This window comes from Colletotrichum jinshuiense, chromosome 2 (genome assembly GCF_051148585.1).
Source record: "Colletotrichum jinshuiense chromosome 2, complete sequence".
Taxonomy (NCBI): Eukaryota; Fungi; Ascomycota; class Sordariomycetes; order Glomerellales; family Glomerellaceae; genus Colletotrichum; species Colletotrichum jinshuiense.
The window spans coordinates 3,657,388-3,680,857 of NC_139309.1; the positions used below are offsets into that span (position 1 = coordinate 3,657,388).

The 23,470-nt window shown below is 54.5% G+C and overlaps 7 protein-coding genes across 7 annotated transcripts; 3 read left to right on the plus strand and 4 right to left on the minus strand.

The window, feature by feature from the left end:
* Positions 1-1,873, minus strand: EsH8_II_000957 (protoporphyrinogen/coproporphyrinogen oxidase; the record flags this gene model as incomplete). Its single annotated transcript, XM_083264255.1, has 5 exons — positions 1-1,035; positions 1,097-1,447; positions 1,525-1,605; positions 1,675-1,744; positions 1,863-1,873. 5 exons carry the CDS (start codon positions 1,871-1,873, stop codon positions 1-3), a joined length of 1,548 nt encoding a protein of 515 aa, XP_083121577.1.
* A 7,369-nt stretch (positions 1,874-9,242) lies between these two features.
* EsH8_II_000958 (triose-phosphate transporter family-domain-containing protein) lies at positions 9,243-10,682 on the plus strand (the record flags this gene model as incomplete). The annotated part of the gene is made up of 5 exons (XM_083264256.1): positions 9,243-9,379; positions 9,447-9,514; positions 9,570-9,793; positions 9,845-10,252; positions 10,308-10,682. 5 exons carry the CDS (start codon positions 9,243-9,245, stop codon positions 10,680-10,682), a joined length of 1,212 nt encoding a protein of 403 aa, XP_083121578.1.
* A 960-nt stretch (positions 10,683-11,642) lies between these two features.
* EsH8_II_000959 (60S ribosomal protein eL27) lies at positions 11,643-12,431 on the minus strand (the record flags this gene model as incomplete). Its single annotated transcript, XM_083264257.1, has 3 exons — positions 11,643-11,650; positions 11,743-12,079; positions 12,369-12,431. 3 exons carry the CDS (start codon positions 12,429-12,431, stop codon positions 11,643-11,645), a joined length of 408 nt encoding a protein of 135 aa, XP_083121579.1.
* A 409-nt stretch (positions 12,432-12,840) lies between these two features.
* EsH8_II_000960 (uncharacterized protein) lies at positions 12,841-13,098 on the plus strand (the record flags this gene model as incomplete). Its single annotated transcript, XM_083264258.1, has 2 exons — positions 12,841-12,989; positions 13,068-13,098. The coding sequence occupies 2 exons, from the start codon at positions 12,841-12,843 to the stop codon at positions 13,096-13,098; spliced, it is 180 nt and encodes a 59-aa protein (XP_083121580.1).
* A 108-nt stretch (positions 13,099-13,206) lies between these two features.
* On the minus strand, positions 13,207-14,001 carry EsH8_II_000961 (uncharacterized protein; the record flags this gene model as incomplete). Its single annotated transcript, XM_083264259.1, has 1 exon — positions 13,207-14,001. The coding sequence occupies one exon, from the start codon at positions 13,999-14,001 to the stop codon at positions 13,207-13,209; it is 795 nt and encodes a 264-aa protein (XP_083121581.1).
* A 1,039-nt stretch (positions 14,002-15,040) lies between these two features.
* Positions 15,041-16,297, plus strand: EsH8_II_000962 (Glyoxalase/Bleomycin resistance protein/Dihydroxybiphenyl dioxygenase; the record flags this gene model as incomplete). Its single annotated transcript, XM_083264260.1, has 1 exon — positions 15,041-16,297. The coding sequence occupies one exon, from the start codon at positions 15,041-15,043 to the stop codon at positions 16,295-16,297; it is 1,257 nt and encodes a 418-aa protein (XP_083121582.1).
* A 508-nt stretch (positions 16,298-16,805) lies between these two features.
* EsH8_II_000963 (TFIIH/NER complex subunit SSL1) lies at positions 16,806-18,318 on the minus strand (the record flags this gene model as incomplete). Its single annotated transcript, XM_083264261.1, has 2 exons — positions 16,806-17,691; positions 17,750-18,318. The coding sequence occupies 2 exons, from the start codon at positions 18,316-18,318 to the stop codon at positions 16,806-16,808; spliced, it is 1,455 nt and encodes a 484-aa protein (XP_083121583.1).
* Positions 18,319-23,470: the final 5,152 nt, after the last annotated feature.

A 23,470-nucleotide genomic window follows, 5' to 3' on the forward strand; every position in this document is an offset into this window, starting at 1 on the left:
TTACTTGCTGTGCGTGGGGAGGGCGGTGCCGTTGGCCTTGGAGCCAAAGGCAAACGACTGGCCCAGACGACGCTCCTCGTTGCGGCGGCTGTTGACGAAGTCAGGGTAGTTGAGCGTGAGCTCGACAGCGCCGTTGACAATGTTGTCGGCGGCCTCGACACCCAGCATGAACGAGTGGTCCTGGTTGCCGACCTCGTATCTCCAGCTGCCGAAACGGCCACGGGAGTAGATGCCCTGGTCGAGGAGCTTGGGCAGGAGGTCCTTGAGGACACCCTCTCTCTCGAGGGCGGGAGTGGGGTAGCCGTGGTTGAAGCGGCGGTGGTAGGTGGAGACGATCTCGTCCTCGGGCTTGATCATCTCGGTGTTGATGAGACCCTGGATGCACTGCTCGAGGATCTTCTCCTGCTCAACGGGCTTCATGGAGGACTCGGAGACCTCGAGCATGATGGACCAGTAGGGGCCCTCCTTAGCCTCGGTGGACTCAGCCTTCTGGCCGTTGGCCAGGTACAGCGTAGGCAGCTTCTTGCTAGCCTCGGGCTGGTTGTGGGGGGAGTAGTTGGAGAAGATGGTGGCGCGGTAGAAGGGGCAGTTGTCCTCGGGGAAGTACAGCCAGCACTTGTCGCCGATGCGGTCGGGACGCTCGCCACGGATACCAACGCCGATGACGTGGGTGGAGGAGTAGAAGAGACCCTTGGACAGGCTGACGAGGTCCTGGTTGCCCATTCTCTCGACAAGCTGGTCGACGTTCATGGTGGAAACGAGCTTGCCGTACTGGACGGTGGTGCCGTCCTTAAGGGTGACGATCTTCTTCTCGGCGTCGACCTTCTCGACGGATCCCTTCTCGCCGTAGCGGGTGTTCTCCTTGGGGAGAGTGTTGGCAACGGCAATCCAGATACCTCCGGTACCGTCACGGGCGGGGAACTTGAAGGTAGCGTTGGGGCCCCAGTTGCCGGCGATCTTGTCCAGAATGACGTTCTCGGTGACGAGCTTCAGGTTGGGGGCGGCAACACGCTCTCCGAGCCACTCGGCTTGCATCTACGCACCGTTAGTATACAGGTGCAACTGTGTTCTACTTGCGGGGAGCGCCTAGGCTTACCTTGGTCGTGGGAACAGCCCAGACCTTGTAGTTGTAGGGGCGCATGAAGATGTCGGCGACACCCTCACCGCAGTTGCGGACAATCCACTCATCGAAGTTCTTGGGCTTGGTGTTGGCGACGCGGCACTCGAGAGCGGCATCAATGAGGCCGTTCATGCACTTGACCTGGTCCTCCTTGGGCAGCATGGCAATGTTGTTCTGGAAGGGGTAGGGGACCCAGAGGCCCTTGTAGCGGACGTAGGAGATGCGCTGGTGCGTGAACCAGTCATCCTCCTTGGGAAGCGCCTCCTCGATGCAGTCGTCGAAGTACTTGTAGTGGGAGAAGATGACGTGGCCACCGACATCGTAAAGCTGTTTTTTTGGTGTCTTGGTCAGAAACTGAAGACGAAATATAGGGCAGATTGCTGCCTCGCGGAGTAAGCACTTACGAAGCCCTCGGGGGTGACATCAGTGCCGGCGAGACCACCGGCCTTCTCGGCGGAATCGACAAGCAGCCATGAGGGGCCGTTCTGTGGTTGCGGTTAGCATCCAGAGTTGAGCGGACCGGGGTGGTGTTGATTTGGCGGTGAGGAACGCACAATCTGGTTCAAGCGTTTGGCAGCACCGAGACCGGTCGGGCCTGCGCCGATAACCAAGACATCAACGTTACTGGGGGAAAGCTGTTAGCCTTGATTCTTTTCCTTATTCTGGGTTTTCGATGGTCCAGAATGCCACGCAAACCACAGGGGCTCTGGAATGTGCGCAACGGCGGAGGGGCAGTACTCACATGTCAGCCATGGTGGGGGTTGTGTGGAAGGTGGTGATGTTACAAGTCTCGGTAGACGACAAGTGCGGAGGAAAAGAGAAGCTTCTCTTGGGGATTGGATCTGGCGGCAACGGGGAAAGTTGGCGAGATCGCAGCAAGAGTATAAACGGGAAGGAATTGACACTCTGGAAAGGCGAAGGAAGTTTGGCAGCCAAGAGAGAGAGGAAGGGAGTGGAAAGTCGCGCGGCGGTGGTGGTCGTGGCCGTTGCTGTAGATATGGGTTTCGCCTGGTTCCAAAGAAAAAGGGGACTGGTGCTGCTCCTGCGCCTACTGCTCCCGTTCCTGCACCGCACCTGTGATGGAGGGGGGCCAGAATTATTATTTGGGACAAGGGGTTTAGCGGGGCCCCCCGGTCATTGTCATGGAAGCTCACGCTGGCGCTGGTGCTGGCGCTGGTGCCGGGTGGTCGAGGCAAGGTACTCGGGTACATTGGCTTTTAGTGCCGTGTCCCAAGTTACTCCGTCCGCTAAGGCACGCCCCATATTTTGAGATATCGCACAACATGAGGTGTTGGTGGCAGGTGCTAATTACGCTGCTGCTTCCGCTGCTTCTGCTTCTGCTTCCTACACTACCATGCATTTGTTGTGGCTGCTGCAGGTTGCTGCTTTCTGCGTATGGGTGGGTGGGTGTGGGAGCACGCGGCGTGGTCCCGGTACCGCAGAGTTCCCTGCCGTACCGAAATGGCTGCAAGATACTTTATTTACCGCCGATAGGTACCTCTCCTCACCAGCTGGACAAACCTACATGCAGAGGGTAGAGTGGTAAGTGTGTATGTGTACCTCCTTTTCAAACGGAACGTCTGCTACGCTGTCTCTTCATTTTCTGCACTCAAGACAAGGCGTTTATATGATATAAATCCTCCCTGCCTTGTTAATGTCCGTCGCCCAATGGCATCATCATCATCCCTCTCCCTCTTTGTTCAGCCAGACACACTTATCGTCAACTCACATCCCAGGGGGAGTGAACCCTGGGCTGCACTGCAAAACTGGAACGGGAACTCGACAGACGGACGGGCGGACGGCAGCGAACCGCAACCCCAGGTCAGGCCCTCGTGCTGCTGCTATTCACCTTCTCCCCCCTCCCCATGTCATGTCCCCCCCAGCCTCTGGTTCTGGGCACATCACCTCATGTGTGGGAAGGAAGAGACGGCGGCCGTACCAGGGGGAGCCGACGGGTGCCAATGTTACAGCCACAACAGTGGAGTGCCGGAAGCTTGTCCACAATCCAGAGACGGCCAAACTCCAGTTTCCAGCAGCGGCACTGGCAAGCCTGCGACCCACGGCTGGTTACAGAGCAAGGACCAGGATCATCATTGCATCTTGGACAATTCGAGGCGAGTTTGCTTTGCTGTTGTTTTTTATAAATAAATAGATAAAAATTGGGGGAGAAGAGGGAGGAAAGGGCAGCATCACTGAGACTCGAGAGACACTGACTAGAACACCCAACTGAGAACCACAGCGAGGTTGCAGACATGAGATGAGCTGAGATGAGGGCCGCAAAGTTCAAAGGTGGGATGGATATTGGCCCCTCCACTTTGGCCTAGTCTGGTCTGTCTTGTCCACAGGCCTTTCGGTCTAGAAACCGGGAACTGGAGAGAGAGCTGTGGAGGCAATTCGCCTTCGCTTCCCCAAGGACTCGAGGACACGTTCCCTGAATTCCCAGTTTTCTTCTCCCCCGTGGTGGCCCATCGACCACGTACGCACACGCACCCGTCAACCCGTTCCTACACACGCTAGTAGGAGGTGGGGTGTTGGAAAGGAACAGTCCAACGGTCCACAGTCCACCACCCCTCCAACATGAGAGGGAAAGCAAAGGCGGGTGGGCAGGCTCATTCATCCTCGACGGGTAGACGCTCGCTCTATCAACGGTTGGTTACCTACAGAACGGCCCGACTGTAGACAGCCATTTAGATTGGCTTTTGTCAAAACGTACAGATCATCAGCATTGTAATCAAGTACATACCAGCTCAGGGAAGAAGGAATCAAATCTTGCCAACCTAATCTCAATCTCTCACAAGAGCGAGTGGGAGGGTCAGAAACGCCCTCATGGTCGCTCATCATTCTGATTGATGAATCTCCAATCTACCTTGATGCGCCGTCACGCCGCACCCACCACCATTTCATCCCGGCCCCGACAGTGACAGACCGCCAAGACAATGGGAACATGTCTCTCGTTGACCGCCTCCTGTCGAGGATACAGTACTAAGCCAAAGGGAAGGAAGGTATCGACACAAACTTTGCAAGGTCCCTTGCTTGCCGCAAAGGCAAGGGGCCAGAGTCGGACGCTATTGGGCTGCTCGCTGCCGGCCCTTACCCTGGCCCAACCACGTAGATCTTGCTGCTCCTGAAGCTCATGGTCCCATTCGGGCCAAAGTTCTTTGCTTCCTGTAGAACTCGCTCGACTCCTTGGCTTTGCCGACTTTGGCGTCTTTGATTAGGGGCCGTTTTCCAACTGGCAAACTGGCAATGAGCGGCGTCCTTGTCACGCCAAATTCAGTAATGCCAATCTGACCGCTATCCAAAAGTGGATTGCGTGTGGCTTGCGCTAATATTTCTCATATCTCGAGTCAAACCCACCGACAATCTGCATTCACACGTTATTTTCGCCTCCATTTCCTAGTCTGGCAGCTGTTGACCGTCATTTCGCTCAAACTCACAGACTCGGGGCCAGTACATCGCCTGTCACTGTTTGCTTGTGCGTCTGTGCCTGCTGCCGTTGCCGCTGCCACTCCCGCTACCGATGGTTGTCACATTGTCATCCGACCGAAGCTGGAGGGATTGATTCTCCAGCTTGGCTGTTCTTCGGACATGAGCCGGATCACCAGCGGCTCATTTTTATTATTGTTCCTTCTCTTCCTCTCTCTCTCTTCTTCCTGATGATTGTTTGTTTTGCGTGCTCCAAAGCTGCCATGGTGACATGGGAGTCTAAGCCCGTACAGGCCATCACCCATCGACTTTCAAGAGCCCCAAGCCGAGTTGTGATGCCTTCGATAACGGAACCCTGCGCAGTGTAATCTCTTAAGATGAGCGCAATTCCACCTCCATTGGCACGCTGCAGCCGACCATCAATCCGTCATGCAAACAAACTTGCTTGACTTGGGTTCTAAAGACGGCAAACGGCAGTGTGCGCTGTACTGGACGAATCTAGCATTGCTGCTAATTAATTATCCCGACCTAGCGCAAATTTGGCCGTTCCTCCTGTGGATTGAGTCTGAGTCGTCGACGGATTCCATAAGCCGAAACGTGGTACTTGACGCGAGCAGTTTTGTGATTCAGTGTTCCGTCGCCTCTACCCGCACTTTACCCTGGAAGGATGGGGGGCTCCAATCGCTTGCTTGCGAAAGCCCATGTTGCATCTGCTCATTTTCATCAACTTCGTGCATCGCCAATCAAGATGCGGTCAGGGATATCGCTGTATCCCGTCTTGGTGCGAGGTGGTCTGCGCCTCGCCTCTCGGCCAGCGATCGTCGCTTGAGAAATTGGAGTTGGACTTTCTTATTTTCTGCTTGCCCTCCCAGACCATGCCCCCACGAGGACGCCGAGCTTGATGAGATGAGCAAGGGCAGAAGTGGTGCAAGGGAGACAGCACTCGGGCCAGGTGCCACCGTTGAACATCTGGCAATCTGGGAAATCTTCCCGTCTTTCGTCCTCCTTGTCCTGATCCCGACCGTTGTCGTCACCACTGGGTCCGGGTTGGACTGCTGATGGAGTAGCCCGAGTTAATTTCGATCCGTCGGTAGTTGTTACAAACTGACGCCGTTCTGGGTCCCTAGCCAGCTCTTCTCGTGGCGATTGACGTTCACATCCCCATGCGGGATTTCCCCCTGCCTCTCGGGTGCGGAGCAGCAAAGGAGGCTGTGAGAGTCGATCACAAGTCGACCTCTGGTCTGTCAATTGCCAGTGCAGTGGTCCGTTTAATGGTGAGCTGCCGGGCGAGAGTGTGCACCAGCCAGCTGGGGAGAGCACCGCTGTGTGCGTGCTGGCTTCCGAGCGTGCGTGTCTCCTCCACCAAAGGGGGGCGTCGAATGACGGCCACTACCCCGAACAAGACACATGTTCGAGAGCCCAGCCCGGCAGCCGATGCAGGGATACAGGACCCATCTCATCAACACTCTGAAACAGACAAACTGGATCTCTTGTAGATCGGCCGGGTCGGTTTCAAGGCGCCGCATGAACCTCGACCTCCGCCAGCCACTGATTCAGGGTACACTCCAAACACCGGGTTTCTAATAACAGGTCCAGCTGGAGAATCACGGCGGAGAGATTCGCTGACAGAATGCTTGGTATCGAGGTCGTAAGGGTGTAGGGCTTGGAGAGCAGAGTGCTTTGACGGTGTTTTCGTCCGATGAAAACACTTGGTATATGCAAGCAGGGCCGCGGGCAATATTGTATGTCAACAGCAAACTGCAGGCGCCGTGGATAAATTTGTAAGTAGCACACCGGAAGGCAATGCAAGCCAAGCTGCATGTCCAATCTGCCAGATCCAGGACCATGGGTCCGATGATGCCTGAGACCTTCTGCGAGTTATATCCGTGGTCTTGTCGCAGACATATGCTACTATGTAAAGCGAAGCTTTCAAAGATGCGTACACGTGAGTGGAGGGGTTTTATCTGCAGGTACGGTGCGTCGAGTTGAGGCGTGCGTGCCTTGATGCATGTCAGCAACGGCAAGAGACAGGACAGGCGGCACTGCTGTTCGAATTGCGATGCCACACATCCGCCACGGTTAAGTTTTCGGCTTGGGTTATACAGATACGGAGGGGCATGGCTTGGTACAGCAAATGTGGCAGCCACGCAAGACCCGGTCCGAGTAAGGCTGAAGTGAGACCTGGCCGGGCGCGGAAGTTCGAACGAACCTTTTGGGAGCGCGAAGGCGAGGATGAGAGGCATGCAAGCCGCAAGGCGGGCAGGCGGTCAGGCGGGTAGGCTTCAGCATTGCCGGGGCCAGCGATCCAAGCGGCCGGTGCCCACGATGCGCCATCTGTATGAAGCAGCGCGATGACGCCTCGCGGCGTTCGATGGCGACGATGGCGTCCCGGCTCTATACGTAGGGCGGCAGGGAGACCAGGGGAGAGCTTGAAGCATCCTACTCTAGCACCGCAACCACGTCCCGGCCCCCGCTTCCCGCGGAAAGAATGTTGTCAACCTGGCACGCTGGAGGCCGAAATACACCACGGATTCGGCCCGCAAAGGCAGCTGACGAGGACAGGAGCGAGAACGAGGGCTGTGCTTGCGAGTCGCCGGACTGACCAAGGCCAAGGCCGGATCGGGGGGCAGACACACAAAGAACACAAGGTCCCACCAATTCGCGACTCGTGGGACGAGAGTGCAATCAACCTGGTGCTGAGAGGTGTAAAGAAAGAGTACAGACCAGGTAACGGTGCATCTTGGGTTCGCCTCGGCTTCAGCCTCGGGTTTCCGTTCTGCCTTCACCTTGAGGGACGTAAGAGATGTGGAATCGCAGATGCCATGCGAGGTTGCCTGTGCAGTGCGGACGGCGCTCGGAGTGGCCTCTCCGCCTCTTACCCAAGGGTCTGTAACCGGTAAAGCAAGCGCAGGTCTGGAGTTGATTGTGGCCGAGCAAACCACCCAGTCAGGCTGGCACGAAATAGAAGTAACAGAGCTAATGAATTGACTGGTAGGGCAAGAGATGCAACGCCAGCGCATGAGCCTTGTGTTCCTCCTCCTCCCGCCTTGCTCTAGCCTTTTCTATTTATTCCGACCGTTGAATGGAGTTTTGCACCTCAGATATACGCACTGCCAGGTAGGGCCTACTAATACCACCTACCCCCTAGCATGAAGGCAGCCGCCTTGCCACATGGTAGGCGACCATACACTTGAAATCCATGATGACAATGCCATTTCCACGAACCCATGGGCATGTGCGACGCCCTCCCCTTCCCCAGCAAGAAGGATTAGCGGATGGGTACGGACATCTTAACTGCATCCATAAAGTAAAGCCAAGGCTATGGGCTGAAGCGTACCCGCGGAGCTTGGATGGCCAGGAAGAGAGCATTTTGAATGCCCCCCGGGCCCGTCTCTCGGGGCAGTTGTCCATTTTCCATGACCAGCATCAAGAGCAGTCAACTACTAACAGCGGCGGACGGCGGACGGCAGCAACGGGCACGATGGCGTCCTGCGCCCGTGACGGGACTTGATTTGTAGTTGCAAGGTATCCGCACATGCACAACCATCTTTGGGCGGGCGTTGGATGCATGCAGTCAGACCTATGTATCCATAGCCGGCACCAATCACGAGAAACTCTGCCCAAGTCAAGCCTCAAGACGGGTCTCGGATCTTCAATTCACATAGTTCGCTTGGCCGGCCTGAACCTACCTTGCTGGCACTGCTTCCAGGACATGTCCAGAAGATCCATTATTTGGGGATTAATTACTTTCTCCAGAGCAAAGCCAGCTTGTGCCTTGCAATGCCTTAGTTGAAGAGCTGATGAAATGCCAAGGACTAGAACGTGGGCGAGCGGGCAGAGCTTGATTTGCGGCCCCTATCCAAGATTGGCAGCACTAATATTAGGCCCATCGGAGCCCCTGAGAAGGTGGCGTACCATACATCCAGTGGCCCCCCATGCCCCCTCCCTCAGAGTGGACTCCCGTACCAGGTACATGCGGGCTGCGCTCCGGCCAAGGTGCCAGCACCTGTTGGCGGGTACCCGGCTCCACCCCACCAGGTATCCGTGACTGTACATCGTCTGCCGCATCCTGGATTGGGCGGGCTTGATCGCGTCAACATGAACCTCAATTTCCAGAACAAGAGGTACAGGGAGAGAGTGTGTGTGAGAGAAAAAAAAGAATTTCGATTTTTTTTAATAATATTTTTTTTTATTTGCCGACCATATCTTGTTGCACTACAACCTCGCCTGGCCCAGCCCACCCCTCCCCTCCTCGCTCCCCTTTCCCATCCCGAACACCTCCTGTCCTCTTCAAACCTCTATTAAACTCTTCCCGCAGAGTCGCGGTTGTCATAGCCCTCCTTCGGCCTCCTTTCAATTCTTCTCCTTCACCACAAGTTCCAAACCCTAAAGCCGTGCTCAGCCCAAGGTTTGCACAGCCAGAACACAGGTGTCTGTTAACGTTTTACCCCTGGGACCCCCGAATTGCATATCGTTAAAGTACCCGTCGCTACCCCACGACACCCTTAACGAGTGCTTGGCCGTCCCGTCCACTCGCTCGCTCTCGTTTTGCGCGTCCCGTCTTTTTTGCATCCGAGCTGTATCAACTTGCTCCTCCTACAAACCACAACCACCAACCATCGTCATCACATCCAATTCTGCGTCGCCTCAATCCCTCTCTTCCTCTCACTCCTCAACTCACGACAACACCGTCACAATGGGCGTCGACGAGAAGACGCGCGTCTCGGGCGAGGTCCCTCGCGGAGAGAACGGCTCAATCCTGCCTACCACGAATCCGGACCTTGAGAAGTCCCAGTCCCCCAAGACTCAGATTCATCCTGCTCTATACGTCATGTAAGAGAGCAATCCTCTCGCGTTTTGGCTGTCAGGAACAATTTGCTGATGGCCTCTATTCGTCTAGTGTCTGGATCTCGCTGTCCTCCTCGGTCATTCTTTTCAACAAATGGATCCTCGACACCCTCAACTTCCGTAAGCCGATCGACTGCAGACCCGAACCGTGAACACAATGCTAATTGACAAAAAGGCTACCCGGTCATTCTCACGACCTATCACTTGACCTTCGCGACCATCATGACCCAGATCCTCGCTCGCTGGACCCACGTTCTCGATGGCCGCAAGTCGGTCAAGATGACTGGCCGCGTGTACGTCAGGGCCATTGTCCCCATCGGCGTCTTCTTCAGCTTGAGTTTGATCTGCGGTAACCTCACCTACCTGTACCTCTCCGTCGCTTTCATCCAGATGCTCAAGGTAGGAATCGCCCGAACATACCGACAGGGGCGCTCTCGCTAACAGCAATAGGCTACCACCCCCGTCGCCGTTCTCCTGTCCGGATGGGCCCTGGGTGTTTCCACGCCCAATCTGAGGGTCTTCCTGAACGTCTCCGTCATTGTCGTTGGTGTCATCATTGCCTCGATTGGCGAGATCAAGTTCGTCTGGATCGGTGTCATCTTCCAGATTGGCGGTGTCATTTTCGAAGCCCTGCGTCTCACCATGGTTCAGCGCCTGCTTAGCTCTGCGGACTACAAGATGGACCCCCTCGTCTCCGTCTACTACTTCGCTCCCATCTGTGCTGTCATGAACTTAGCTGTCGCCCTTATCTGGGAGATCCCCAAGGTTACCATGGACCAGGTTTACAACGTCGGCCTGTTCACCTTCTTCCTGAACGGTCTCTGTGCCTTCTTGCTGAACGTTTCCGTCGTCTTCCTGGTAAGTCGAATTATCTCCAAGCCTGACCGAACGGCGATACTAACCGGTTACCCAGATTGGCAAGACTTCCTCCCTGGTCCTGACCCTGTGCGGTGTCCTCAAGGACGTCATGTTGGTCGCAGCCTCGATGGCGATTTGGGGCACCCAGGTCTCTGGTCTCCAGTTCTTCGGATACAGCATTGCTCTCGGTGGTATGGTCTACTACAAGCTCGGCTTTGAGCAGATCAAGGGCTACTTGGGCGAGGGCGGCCGCCAGTGGGCCGAGTTTGGCCAGCGCAAGCCAATCCTCCGCAAGCTCAGCATCATCGTGCTCTCCGCTTTTGTCCTCTTCACTCTCCTCGGCGGCCTGGCACCGACGTATGCTCCCGAGTACGACCCCCACAACCTTATCAACGAGGTCAACAGCCACTTCGGCAGCAGCAGGGCATAGGTCACGCAGGATAGGCGGCAACCTCTTTTCCTTGACCTATCATTTTCCTACTTGTAAGCGTAGAGATGTGACGATACCAGCTCTCTCCGCAACGACTACCCTGTTCTGAGTACATATTACGAGCTTCTTTTCATCCGTGCGCCCATTGACACCTTTCTTTTAATCCGGAGAAGATCGGAACCATTTTGTTTGTTTAGGGGGGGGAGTTACACACATGTACAGCTAGCTATAGAGCAACGGCGCAGAGCGCAAAAGGGTCTAGGTTGGCATGGGGCTTGCATCATGAAGTTCTAATCGATGTACTCTAGACGGCGGAGGATATAGACATGTAAGCACGCAATGATACACAAAGCTTTTTGAAGCAAAAAATTCAAGGCCCAAAAGATACCGCCAGCTGCAGTGACAAGCGTAGAGGAATCCCGTGACAGATTGATGGGAATGGGATTCTTTTCTTTCTTGGAATAATAAAAACTTATTTCGAGTTTGCAGTGGAAGTGGCAGGTCAGAAAACCCCAGCTTTAGTCGACGATTATGATCAATGTTCTGTGCTATACATGCTTCAGTTTGTGCCCCACATGGCAGTTGGGTGGCAGTAACCCCCACGTGCAATGTGACGCTGAAACAGGACAACAACACTGAAAGAATACCACGACTTGATTTTCGGTTGGGAGAATTGTTTTGACTTGCTTATTTCATGTTCCATTGATCATGGCCGTCCCACGGCCAAGGGCTGATTCGTACCCATCAAGTCATCAAAGACCCTGGACCCCTTTTCTCTATCACTTCTCTTCGGTCACAGCAGCGGCATTCCATTTTTGTTGAGGTATCACAGGCAAACGTCTTGATTTCAATGGTTTCTCATTGGGAGCCCTTAAACCGAGGACCTCAAATGCCAATTGATGCTCTTTACAAGCCAGCCCAACTCCCCGACCTGTTGACGATTGCAGAAACGGTTTCCCTTTAAAATCCTGCGTTGCGTTAGAAAATGTCCAATTGATATAGAAACAAGTCGCTCCCCTGTGGGAGGATTGGGACTGTGTCCAGGAAGGGGGGCACATACTCAGAGGCGTGAAGAACCACCGGTTCTTGCCGCTCGTGTAACGCTCCTCCAGAACCTTCTTCACCGTCTTCTTGGCGTCCTCACGCTGGGTGACCTCCTTGAAGGTGTCGTTGCTGACAACGCCCTTAAGACCCTCAAGCTCCAGGGTGTAGCGAGTGGGCATCAAGTGGTTGTAGTTGACGAGCTTGACGAAGGGCTTAATCTTGTTGCGCTTCTCCTGTCTCGTCTTGGACATGCGGCGGGTGATCTTGGAGGGGTAACGCTCGATGCCGGCGACGAGGGCATGGCCGAAGGGGTGAGCCTTGTTGCCAGAGTCGACAGGCTGGATGATGACGACCTGCAGAGAACCCGATGTTAGCATCGCTTGATCGTGTCCCAGTTCATTCATTGTTCCATCCGGAAAGTGGTCGTGTATATCTCAACGTCGGAGCCGCTCGCAAAAATGTGTTTGGTCGGTCGTGTTATCCGTCTCTTTTCCTTGTTACTCTGGTATCGCACTGTCGTCCCTTCCCTTATTCCCAAGACCAAACACGCGTTCCCGGCGGCGACGTTGAAATATTCCCACCGCTCTCTCGCAAAGAGGGAAAATGGTGCGGGTAGGCTTCGCAAAACTCGTAGATTCGTACCTTCTTGCCGGCGTAGCGGCCGTGGGTGATGATGGCGACTCGGCCGACCTTGAGGAACTTCATTTTGACCTGCGCTGTCGGGGGGGGTGCTGGGCGTGCTGTTGAGAAGTTGCTGCGTCGTGAGGGCCGCTATCTTAGAATTTGACGAGAAATTGGGGTTTGTGGGCTGCGTAAAATTTCTGGAAGCGACCTAAGCATGTGCGCAGTCACGTGACTAAATTTTGGTGGGGAGGAGCTGGGCGGTGGCCCTGACTCCAGTGTCCCTGAGCTGAGGCCAAAGAGGTGCTGCAGATGGGGCCTGTCCTCTCTCGTCTCTTGCCGCAGCTCTACCGGCACCCACGTCCACCACTGACTCCACAGTTCTAGCTGACCTCGGAGCTTTTCGTGAACTCTTTCCGATCCTTTCGACGACAACCTGAATACTCACAGTCAGCTGTTTGAACCTTAAGAAACGACGCTACAACCGTGCATCATGGCTCCTCCCCCCGCATACATCATTTCCAAGGTCGCTGACCCCATCTTCGCCCTGGTGATTGGCCTCGGTGCCGCTGCCACAAGAATCAACCGTGAGGAGAAGGAACAGGGCAGAACTACACAGCAGACCATCGCGGCTGCCAAGAGGTACGACAGCATTCACAGACATACTCTGGTCAGTTTGCAGTTATCGAAAGTCTTTGCTGACTGAGTTTACTTGTTTAGGCGTCTGGGATTGGCCAAGGTTTCAGCATAGGCGCAGCGCTCTCTACGATCACCGTCCAAGGGAGAAGTTGCGGTATCGCGGCAGCATTTTCGGTTGCATTCGGCTTGCAAGCAAGTCTCACGTACTGTCTACATAATCTTAATCGCCGAACGACGGCCCGTATTCCTTCTTCATCGCCTCCCGAACCATTTGCCCGCACAGCTTCGCCGTCGGGTTTGTGCTCACTGCAAGGCCCTTGGCGATCTCGTTGCCATACCTTCCGCCCATGGCAAAGTCGCGAGAGGCCGCCTCTTCAAAAGCGAGTTTTGTCCACTTGGCCTCCCGCCTGGATTCGGAGACCTGCACCTCATTTTCGGGCACCAGCTTGGCTGTCGTGTGATAGATGGCAGCACGTTGTGTGTAGGCGAGAGACAGCGTCTTGGCGGCTTGGGGTGACATGGCGCCAAACATGGTTCGCGGCGTCAGAAGGGAGATGGACTTTTCGATGTCTTCCAAGGCAATGATTAAATGCTGGCTCAACTCGGCAGGCTCGGGATTCTCAATGAGTCTCTGAGGCGTTGCCGGCGCCCCTGCCACCAACATCGTGTCTCCATACAGACGTCTCAATGCCTGCACGCGATTGTTCCTCGCGCTAGCATAGTTCGGGTATTCTGAAATGAAGTCGTCGAGCTTCGAGAGCAGGGTTTTGTATTCCTGCACAGGTTCGGACACGGTTTTCGGCCTCAGCCCCGCCAATTGGAGTTCGAGCTGTTGCATGGACAAGACGATTTCGCGCTCTATCATGATGACACGCTCATAGACGGACGTGTCGGTGATATTGGGGTCTCGAGGTAGTGACGGGTCGAGCAACACGTTTGCCGAGGGATCGGATTCGGGGTCTTTGATCTTGTCAAGCACGTTGACGTCGTGTCGACTCAAACCCAAGGAAGCCATGTTTGCAGTACTGGTCGGGACGGCCAATCAATCCTGAAGGAATACTAATGTTATTCGATGAGGGGAGCAGATTCGAGCTCAATCGATTCTACTACGATATGTGACGGTTGAACGACTGCGCACCCCTCAGAACTGATTAGGATTATCAACGCCGGGATTCACAGGCTACCGCAGGGGATTTATCAGACGCAACAACGTCCGAGCGGATCCAGCGGGGAGCCGAGTAGCACGTCTATACATTCCGCACTCCAACGGCTATGAGAGGGTTTCAGAGGAGAGGCGATAAGACATGCAGTCATCCTTGTGGGGTACCCACCCGATGACCTAGCCCAGACATACCCCAGGATGACGGAAACAGCGGCTAGACTGCCTGTACCGTCAGATTCTTTGTATTCCAGGTTGGATGTGGGAAGTGCTGCGCTGGATGGCGGGCATAGCCTGGAGCATCCGAAGCATAGTGGGGACCGCCAAAGCCGCGCCGCGCACATGGGCCGGCCAGCGGCGGCTTAGCTCGGCTCACCACGGCCATCACGTTCGGCCGGCGCCTTTCCGCATGCGATTACATCTCAACATTGCACGGCTTTGCTTTACCGCTGCCAACCTCTCCTTCTACTTTGGGCGCTACTGCCAGGAATCTAGACGGACCCAGGACGGCGCCCGTCATGAACATTCGCTGGCCAGCACAGACTCAGAAGAAACCCCGCCCCAGCATTGGCCAGTGGCAAGCGTCAGCTTCGGCGACTGAATCCGCCAATGTGCGGCATAGGATCTAAGATTACTGATACCCTTGTGTTTCTGGGCGGAAGTCCGTCCTTGTTTTAAGGTTCATCAATGATATAGTGTCAGTGTGTAAGTACTTATAATCAGGGTGGTACGCCGTACGCAATGCCGATGGTTTCTTCGATCCTCATCCGCCGTCGACATTCATTGTCTTGATAGATTATCTCATCGACTGTACCTCTTATCAGAGAATACAACGCACAATACACCTCATCCAAGACATCAAGTCCCCGGTACACCCGAAAACTGCTGAGTGTCAATGTCCCCTTCTGCAATCACAGACTCCCCGCCACAGAACGCCGCCTATCCGGCATCAACAGACCTCGGCGATGGACTCGCAGTGCAGCATCCGCCGCCCAACTTCCAGGGCTACGACCACGTAACCTGGTGGGTTGGCAACGCGAAGCAGGCCGCTGCTTACTACACCACTCTCTTCGGCTTCAAGACCGTCGCATACAAGGGGCTCGAGACGGGCAGCAGGTATATTGCCTCGTACGCCGTCGCCAACAACGGCGTCCGCTTCGTCTTCACCTCCCCTGTGCGCTCCCATGCCCACCTCCCCGAGGACGAGCCCATCTCTGACGCGGAGCGAGAGCTCCTGCGCGAGATTCATGCCCACCTCGAGAGGCATGGCGACGCCGTAAAGGATGTCGCCTTCGAGGTCGAGAACGTCGAGGGCGTCTACAACAAGGCCGTCCAGGGGGGCGCTCAGTCCGTCCAGCCTCCTACCGTCCTCACCGACAAGGAGCATGGCGATGTGCTGACCGCCGTTATCCGCACCTACGGCGACACGACGCACACCCTCATCTCCCGGAACAACTACACGGGTCCGTTCCTCCCGGGCTTCCGCGCGGCCAAGTCCCCGTCGGCGTCCATCACCCTGCCCAACGTTCCTCTGGCCCGCATCGACCACTGCGTCGGCAACCAGTCCTGGAACGAAATGGTTGCTGCCTGCGCCTTCTACGAGCAGTGCCTCTCCTTCCACCGCTTCTGGTCCGTCGACGACTCACAGATCTGCACCGAATTCTCGGCCCTCAACTCCATCGTCATGTCCTCGGCCAACAACCTAGTCAAGATGCCCATTAACGAGCCCGCCCCGGGCAAGAAGAAGTCCCAGATCGAGGAGTATGTCGTATTCAACTCGGGCGCCGGCGTCCAGCACATTGCCCTCCTGACGGCGGACATCATCACGACCGTCTCGGCGATGCGCGCCCGCGGCGTCGAGTTCATCAACGTGCCTTCCACGTACTACGACACTATGCGTCACCGCCTCAAGACGGAGAAGCGCAACTGGGAGCTTAAGGAGGACCTTGCCACCATTGAGGCGCTCAACATCCTCATCGACTACGATGAGCAGGGATACCTGCTGCAGCTCTTCACCAAGCCACTCATGGACCGCCCCACCGTCTTTATCGAGATTATCCAGCGCAACCACTTTGAGGGCTTTGGCGCGGGTAACTTCAAAAGCCTGTTTGAGGCGATTGAGCGCGAGCAGGCTGAGCGAGGAAACCTGTAAACAAGCGAACGAGTAAAACCACTATTCAGGAAAAAAAAATCAGAAGAAAGCACACCATTGGTGTCACATCAGTCATGTCTGCATGTAGTGACTTGTCATGGAGAGTTTATGAGAGACAGCTGAGGCGTATATCCGTCACCCTGCCTAGTTCCTTCATCAGAAGGAAACGGCTCGATCTTTATTTTATTGGTGGATTGTGCAGAGTACCATAGGTATATTCAAAACATGATCCGTACCGGACCCCCTTGCGCCGATGAACTATGTCTCCCTCCCCTTCCAGTTATGTGCCCCCGATGCGGCCGTGTCCATCTCGTCCCCCAAGTATGCACGCGGGTTATGGCGGCCTAATCCGGCTCCGGGTCTTGCACCCCACCTCGGCAAACACGGCCATATTCCGTCTTGCTGCGCCATCTCCGTTTTATCTAAGAAGCCCTAAGGGGACCCGGCTCTGCGTAACTTGTTCATAAATGCCGAGTGCGGACATAGTATCCCTGTGGTTATTCGCGTGTCATGAGTCTATCACCATTGCCGTTCCGTTCGTTTGATGCTCGTGCGTTCCGTTTGTCTCCATCACCACCTCCATCGGCGCCCCACGGGTATCACTCTGGCATCCGGGACAGTTGTGAATAACCTCGTGCGCGTAAACATCGCAGTCAATGCAGAAGTGATTCCCGCATACCGTGCAGGCATACCGCCCACTTTCGCTCACGCCCTTGAGCTCCGATGCCGTTACCGGGGTCGGGGCCACGGGCGTGGCGGTAGGGACGCCATCTTTTTCCTTGTCCTTGTCCTTCTTCTTGCCTGCTTTGGGCGGCTCCGGGAATGTTGTCAGGCAGGAGTAGCAGGCTTTGGATTTGGAGGCCACCGCCCAGGGGACCTCGATCCAATTCCTCAACGGGAAGAGATGATGGTATGAGCGGGCAAGGTGGGTAGAGAGAATGAGCGTCAGGCTGCAGGCGGGACACTCGATGGGCAGGCGGCACACGCGAGTGCCGCAGCGTGTGCAGAGGTATCCCTCGCGGGCGGGTTTGTTGTGACATGCGCATACGGCGGTGGCTTCACCCTGCGTCAGGGTGCGGGAAGGGAAGCCCATCATGAGCAGGGAGGCGGTACTTTGCGCGGCGGTTCGGGTGACGGGCGGGGTCGTGGCGGCGAGGAGGAGGTCGCGGAAGTGAGCGTCGTTCATGCAGACGCTGTACTGTGTGTCGTCGCCGGCATTGGTGCGGCTGCACAGCTCGGCGCAAATGGCGACTTGCGCCGCGAGGCCGACAATGGAGACTCGGATACGGTCAGCTATGAGGGAGGATATTGTATCGTGGATGTCGCCGGGGTCGGAGGAGAGGAGGGCGCCGAAGACAATGAGAACTTCGCGTGTGCCGTGGGAGGGAGCGTGACTGGCAGAGTTACGGATTAGCATAGTCCAGCGTGCTTGTTAGCAGCATCGTTCCCTACAATAATGCACCGCGGCACATCTCGAGCGCGTTCTGCAAACTCGGGTTGCCTGACGGCTCTTGTCCCTCGAACGTCTTCAGCTTCTCTAGGTGGTCCGTTGGATTACCACTCATATCGCTGATGCGCAGAGCCACGCCATCCCGCATTCCAATAATCCCCAGCTGCGAGATCGGATTCTGCTCAAAGTACTCCTTCACAAAGTCCGCGGCGTATGCCCAGGCGACGCGATAGCGGTTCGGGAGCATGTCCTTCTCCATCATGGCGAAGGACATGTCCAGAACCAGCACTACGTGCCGGATGATGCCGCGCTGCAGCGGTGTAGTATCTCTGAGCAACCTCCTCCGCTTCTCTGCCTCCAGGCTCGCGCCGACCGCCAAACTACCGTCGGCGCCTTCTGTGACTTCCTCCCAGCTTCGCTTGACCTCCTCCCATCGCGCCTTGGAGTTCCCGCTCTTTCCCTTCTTCCCACGCCCACCCGCCGCCTTCCCTGCGTTGGCGCCGTTGCCAGCGGGGTGGTCGATGAGGTCTTCATCGGACAGGTCGTTGTACTCGCCGTCGGAGTCGGCCATGTTGAATGACGTCGATCGAAGGTTTGGATCGCGCGGGTTTTGTTAGCTTGCCGCGGTGCGGGTAGTTTTTTGGGGCGTGAAGGCTGCAGTTTTTTACGGTTCAAGAACGAAGCCTCGCGAGTGGGGGTATTTTTGCGCAAGAGGGCAATGCGGTTGTGCGATTGTGTTGTTGGAAAGAGAGGTAAGAGGGACAAGGCTGGAAGAAAAAGATCGCAGCCTCGCACTTTAGGCCTGGGGATATGTTTTAACGGCCAATCAGAGAGCGCGTAATGCACACCCTTGCTGGGGGTCTTTCTTCACATGCTGTGGAATTGATCCATCTGAGCCTGATAGCGACATGAGCACCCCAAGATTTACTCACAGCTTCCGATGGTATGCTCAGAGTTGATGTTATATGGGTTGTGTTTTCTGCGACCATAGTACCAGTGAGCGGGCAATCCCGGCACTTGCAACCAGGCAGACCAATGTTGGCTTTCTGACTGGTTCCCTTACTTACTTGAATGGAATGTGCCTCCTTGTGCGAAATCTTTGGGAATCTGCCCAGGCCCCAGTCTTAATCTCTTGGGCGTGGAAATTGTCGCCTTGCGTGATCTTCGGTTGCATCGCCTAGAGGGCTTCCAGAATAGAATGGTGTTCGCTGGTCTGCGCAGATCAACATGGATTATCAATCGCCGTATTAGATATGCCATCCTGAATCTTAACCAAGACGCATTCATCGGACACCTATCTTGGACTACCTGGACAGCGGAGCTATGGTGGGGTCGGACAGGGGATATACGGAGCTCCCGAGGTTGGCCGTCACGGCTGGATCCGAACCGGCGCCGGTTGAATACAAGTGGGGATAGCTTCCGCCGAAGCACCGGACTAGGCCAACCTCTGCTCCCCATGAGCACATTTTGTAAATGACTTTGTGGCGAGTCCGCACGAATGGGAAAGATTTGTACTGGGCTATACCCGCCCGTCGTATGTCCGCTCCTCTCCTTTCACTTGACAGCTAAAATTTGGCCTTGGTTTATCGACATCGAACTGAGCGATGCAGTAGTGCACGCGCGCAAACAACATAACCAACAATAGCTCTCCAATCAACCCCAGTGGCTGCATGAGTCTGGACTAAAGATGTCGCTAGACGGTAAGCTCTTACGAAGTCTTGCTTTCGAATGGCATCTTTTGACCTACCTTCCTTAAAAGTTGACAGCGAGGCGAGGTGATGAAGGGATTTGCAGAGACGCCACGTGCAAGGAAACTAAATTATTGATCACTGAGAAAATACTGCAATGTGAAACAAAAGTGAAGTATTCTGCGAGGAATTGGTGGTGATTAATTTATGGAAAATAAACTGTGCCTTGTGTTTTGCGGTCGAATATTCCCTTTTCATCAACAGACAGCAGCATCAAGTATCGTCGAACCCAACGCGAGACGCCGAGTAGTTATATGTGTTTGAACGTTGCATACTGTAATATGGGGCAGCAATGGAACTGGAGAAACGTGGGTTAGCAGCTCTCTTCGGCGTCAGATGGCGAACATAACAAGACGCATATAAATCCACGCCTTCCATTTCCTGCTCCCTCAACTGGCTCTGATATATCCCCCCATCTACACAAGGTGACGGCCATTTATTTTCATTCCCTGCAATTGTGAGGCTCTTGAAAGGAGAAACCAGCGTCTTTGTTATCGGATAGCTTATCGAACCTGCCTGTAGTTGTCCCATGGCCAGCTTCACGAAAGTCAAGCCAAATAACATCCAATCCTTTCCGAGTCACCATTCATTGACTACTTACGAGTGTTCTAACTACGAGGACCCCGCGAAGAGGATCTGTAGGTATCTAAAAATATTGTCAAACACCAGGCTGGTGCTGATACTATGCGAGTGCGCACCACTCATGATGGTTGCGATGCGTGGCCGGCTCTACGGGGTTGCAGTCGGCGTCATAGTCGCGAGGCCGCTTGGTTCTCACTCGAGCATATGGCAAGCCAAAAACGCCGACGTGGCAGGGAAATGGCAGCGGTATAAATCATATATGTGGTCCAGTTCAAATTGGACAAGTTCCTGGGCCCGACACAACCCTCAGCTCGTCAACCGCGACGCCTCGCTGGTATATGTAGTTTCCCACGGTATGGCCACGCAGTATGATGGCATGAATCCTATTATCCCATTATTGTGCAAACCCAATAAGCATGCCTCAGTCGGATACATGAAGCAGCGCTATGCATGCTGGCTCTTCAGAATTACTTCTCCCTCGCAAATGATACGTCATTGAGAATATGCCGAGACTAGACCTACCCTCATGTGTTACGACATCATATCAATCCATCGGGGTTCTATAAAAGAAAGTAGGCTGTCCTCTAAGGAAGCCGGGGCTTCGTTCACCAAGGTGTTCCGTCGATTAGAGCCATAACGGAATCGACTGAGTATGGCCTTGAGTCCGAAGGACAACAATTGCGTTCCAGGCATTTGAAAGGTTGACATACAACTGCAGGAGAAAGGTTGAACGATCACAAGCAAAGTCAGTCTTCTGGTGGCTCGCCAAACAAGTGATTAGTATTCCCAGTTCTCTACTATGTATGCGAAGAAGTCACGGAGTAGATGTCAGAGTGTAAGTCACGCATGCACAACCATATTTGATGAGTGTTGCGAACAAAACAGTCGGACCTGGATGAGCGAGGTTCACAAAGCCGTATTTGTAACTGCTTATTTGTGGCCGCGGACAAGTAAACTTTATGAGATCATATCCTGATTATTTGGAGTAGATTGGATATCTCGTACGGATATAACTGCATGGATTTGGCAAATACAATCTCTAAGCCTACGGATTTAGTTAAATGACTTGCTGGAACATCCTGCCCGGTTCCCACCGAGGCAGAGCCTTATCAACACTAAGTTCACATCCCAAGCATTCAATACCCGGGGCATTTTCACATGTATAACTTTTAGGACTCCAGGAGACCGCTAACTATGGTAGCTCGGACTTTGGTGAGTTGGGAATGTGGACAGGCTAGCTCACGATGTCCCCAGGTTTGCGTACAGATTAATTTGTACACACCGCCTAAAATAACGATGACTATATTGCAAATAGAAAAACGCGACAATTGACGTTACGAGTAGAACTAATTATCTAGAGCCAAAGAAAATTGCCAACCGACGTGATCAGCCATGATACGGCCTCATCTTCACATCGAACGTTACGTTTCCATGCATAGAACCACTCCTATATATTCTGTTTATTGATCCGACACTGTCACATACGACCATACCCACTGGAGAACTCGGGATCCCGTCCGCTCTCCCATAGATAAGCCAGTGAGGGCCGGATTAGTAGTTGGGTCGGTGACGACCAGCGAATACCTGGTGTTGTATGTTTTTGTCCGTTTTGCTTCCCACTGCCAGCCAGTTGGCACTAATTGTTGAGCTTTGCTTTTCTGGTGGGTTATCTCCTTGGATGTAATTTTACCATCCGAGGATGTAATTCTTGTAAGTCTCATCGGACCCTGGCCGACGTGCAACGGCACTTGCCGTCATGAGACACTCCCTGCGCGAAATTGATAGAAGAGGACAGAAATGAGCGCGAGTTGCATCTTTCTGCCCCTCGATATCCGTAGACCATTCCGATTTGCAGTTTCTTATCTGTCTTGCCGCAAGTTGCCTGGGGCAAAGTTGCAGCAATCACTCTGGTACGAAGTGGACGTAAGTGAGGGTGGTGACTGTGCCTACAAGAAACGCTCATTCAGCCGTCAACACCATCGGGATCAGACACGTCGATATTGAACAGCGAGTGGGTGACTGCAGGCGCGATAGCCGTATCCACTCTCTAAGTAAAGAGTACATTGAAAGGATGAGTGGTTTCCTGTGGGTGGGTGTACTTGTGACATCCAATGGAAGCGGACAAGGCACGAGACGAGGTCTCAACTTTATCGACGAGATCGCGTCTGAAACGTTGAAACCAGGTGAAATTCATTTATCGAAATCGACGACGGCCTTCAGGCAAAAGGACCCCATCTGCACTCTCAACTTGGTCCGTGGGCGCTAACGCTTATCCACAAAGCGTTAGCTGACAGGGCTGCAACCTCGGCCACGTTTGAGGAATCGAAACTTCGAATCAGACGGAGATTTCGCCGGTCTTGAGCTACCTGGCCGAAGCACCTTTTGCTATGGCCGCCAAGCCCGAATAGGTGAAGCGTGCCCAAGCAAGGATTCTGGATACGCCCCCAGGCCCCGTCTGGTCTGCCTGGTCTGCCACTGCCAGCCTTGGTTGCCTGCATGAGAGCCGCATGCTGAACGGGAATCCCTATTCTGGAAATTGCGTCTTCTCGATGTAGGTTGGTGCGGAGGGGCAGTGTAGTTGTTTCCAGGGAGCAAGTTGACGATAAGGGGGCTGTCAAGTGTTCATGTGGCTGATTCATCAGAGACGTGGCTCACCCGCTGTGGAATGGAGAAACGGGGACCAGGTTCAGAGCACCGTTGCCGATATTCCGTCTTGTCGGACCCGGGCCTTTGATACGCAAGGCTTGGCATGCGGTCAGGAACAAGAAGTCTCGACGATTGATCAAGGCAACGTTTGTGGGTTGTGCAACGATTGTCTTTGGTTCCCGTGGTTCGCTGCTGGAGGAATGCATCTGAGCATCTTGCTTTCCCGTAGGAATTCTTGCCGATTCCGTCGGCGCACCCTCAGTTTTAGTTCGTCCAATGTCGAAGACGAAATGACGAACATGGCGCTCACCGCGCCATCCCCTGAACGGCCAGACTCAGGAAGGTCCGTTTGGGTTTGGGGTCGGAGAGCGATGCCAATCGAAGAGCCAGGGGAAGAAGTACTATGCACGATACGATGACAGGCGACTAAGCAATGATGACAACGCCCGGCAGGCTGCGCGTGGTGGGATGTTGCTGAATGGTGCTTCTAAATGTGGTGTCTGCCTGCTGCAACCCAAGCGAAATGTGTGCGGAATCGTGGCTAGTGATAGCGATTGCTGCAAGCCAACCAATAGGGACAGGAATGGAATTTGCACTGATACGCCGTCTCAGTGATTGGTCTGAATGCCAGATTGGACATGCATTTTGGAGCCAATAGCGGCGGAAAGGCGCATGGGCGGGCGGCATTGTGGGAGACGGAAGAGGAAGGCTTCGAGAGCGCTATCAAATTGCAACAGAGGGGTCAGA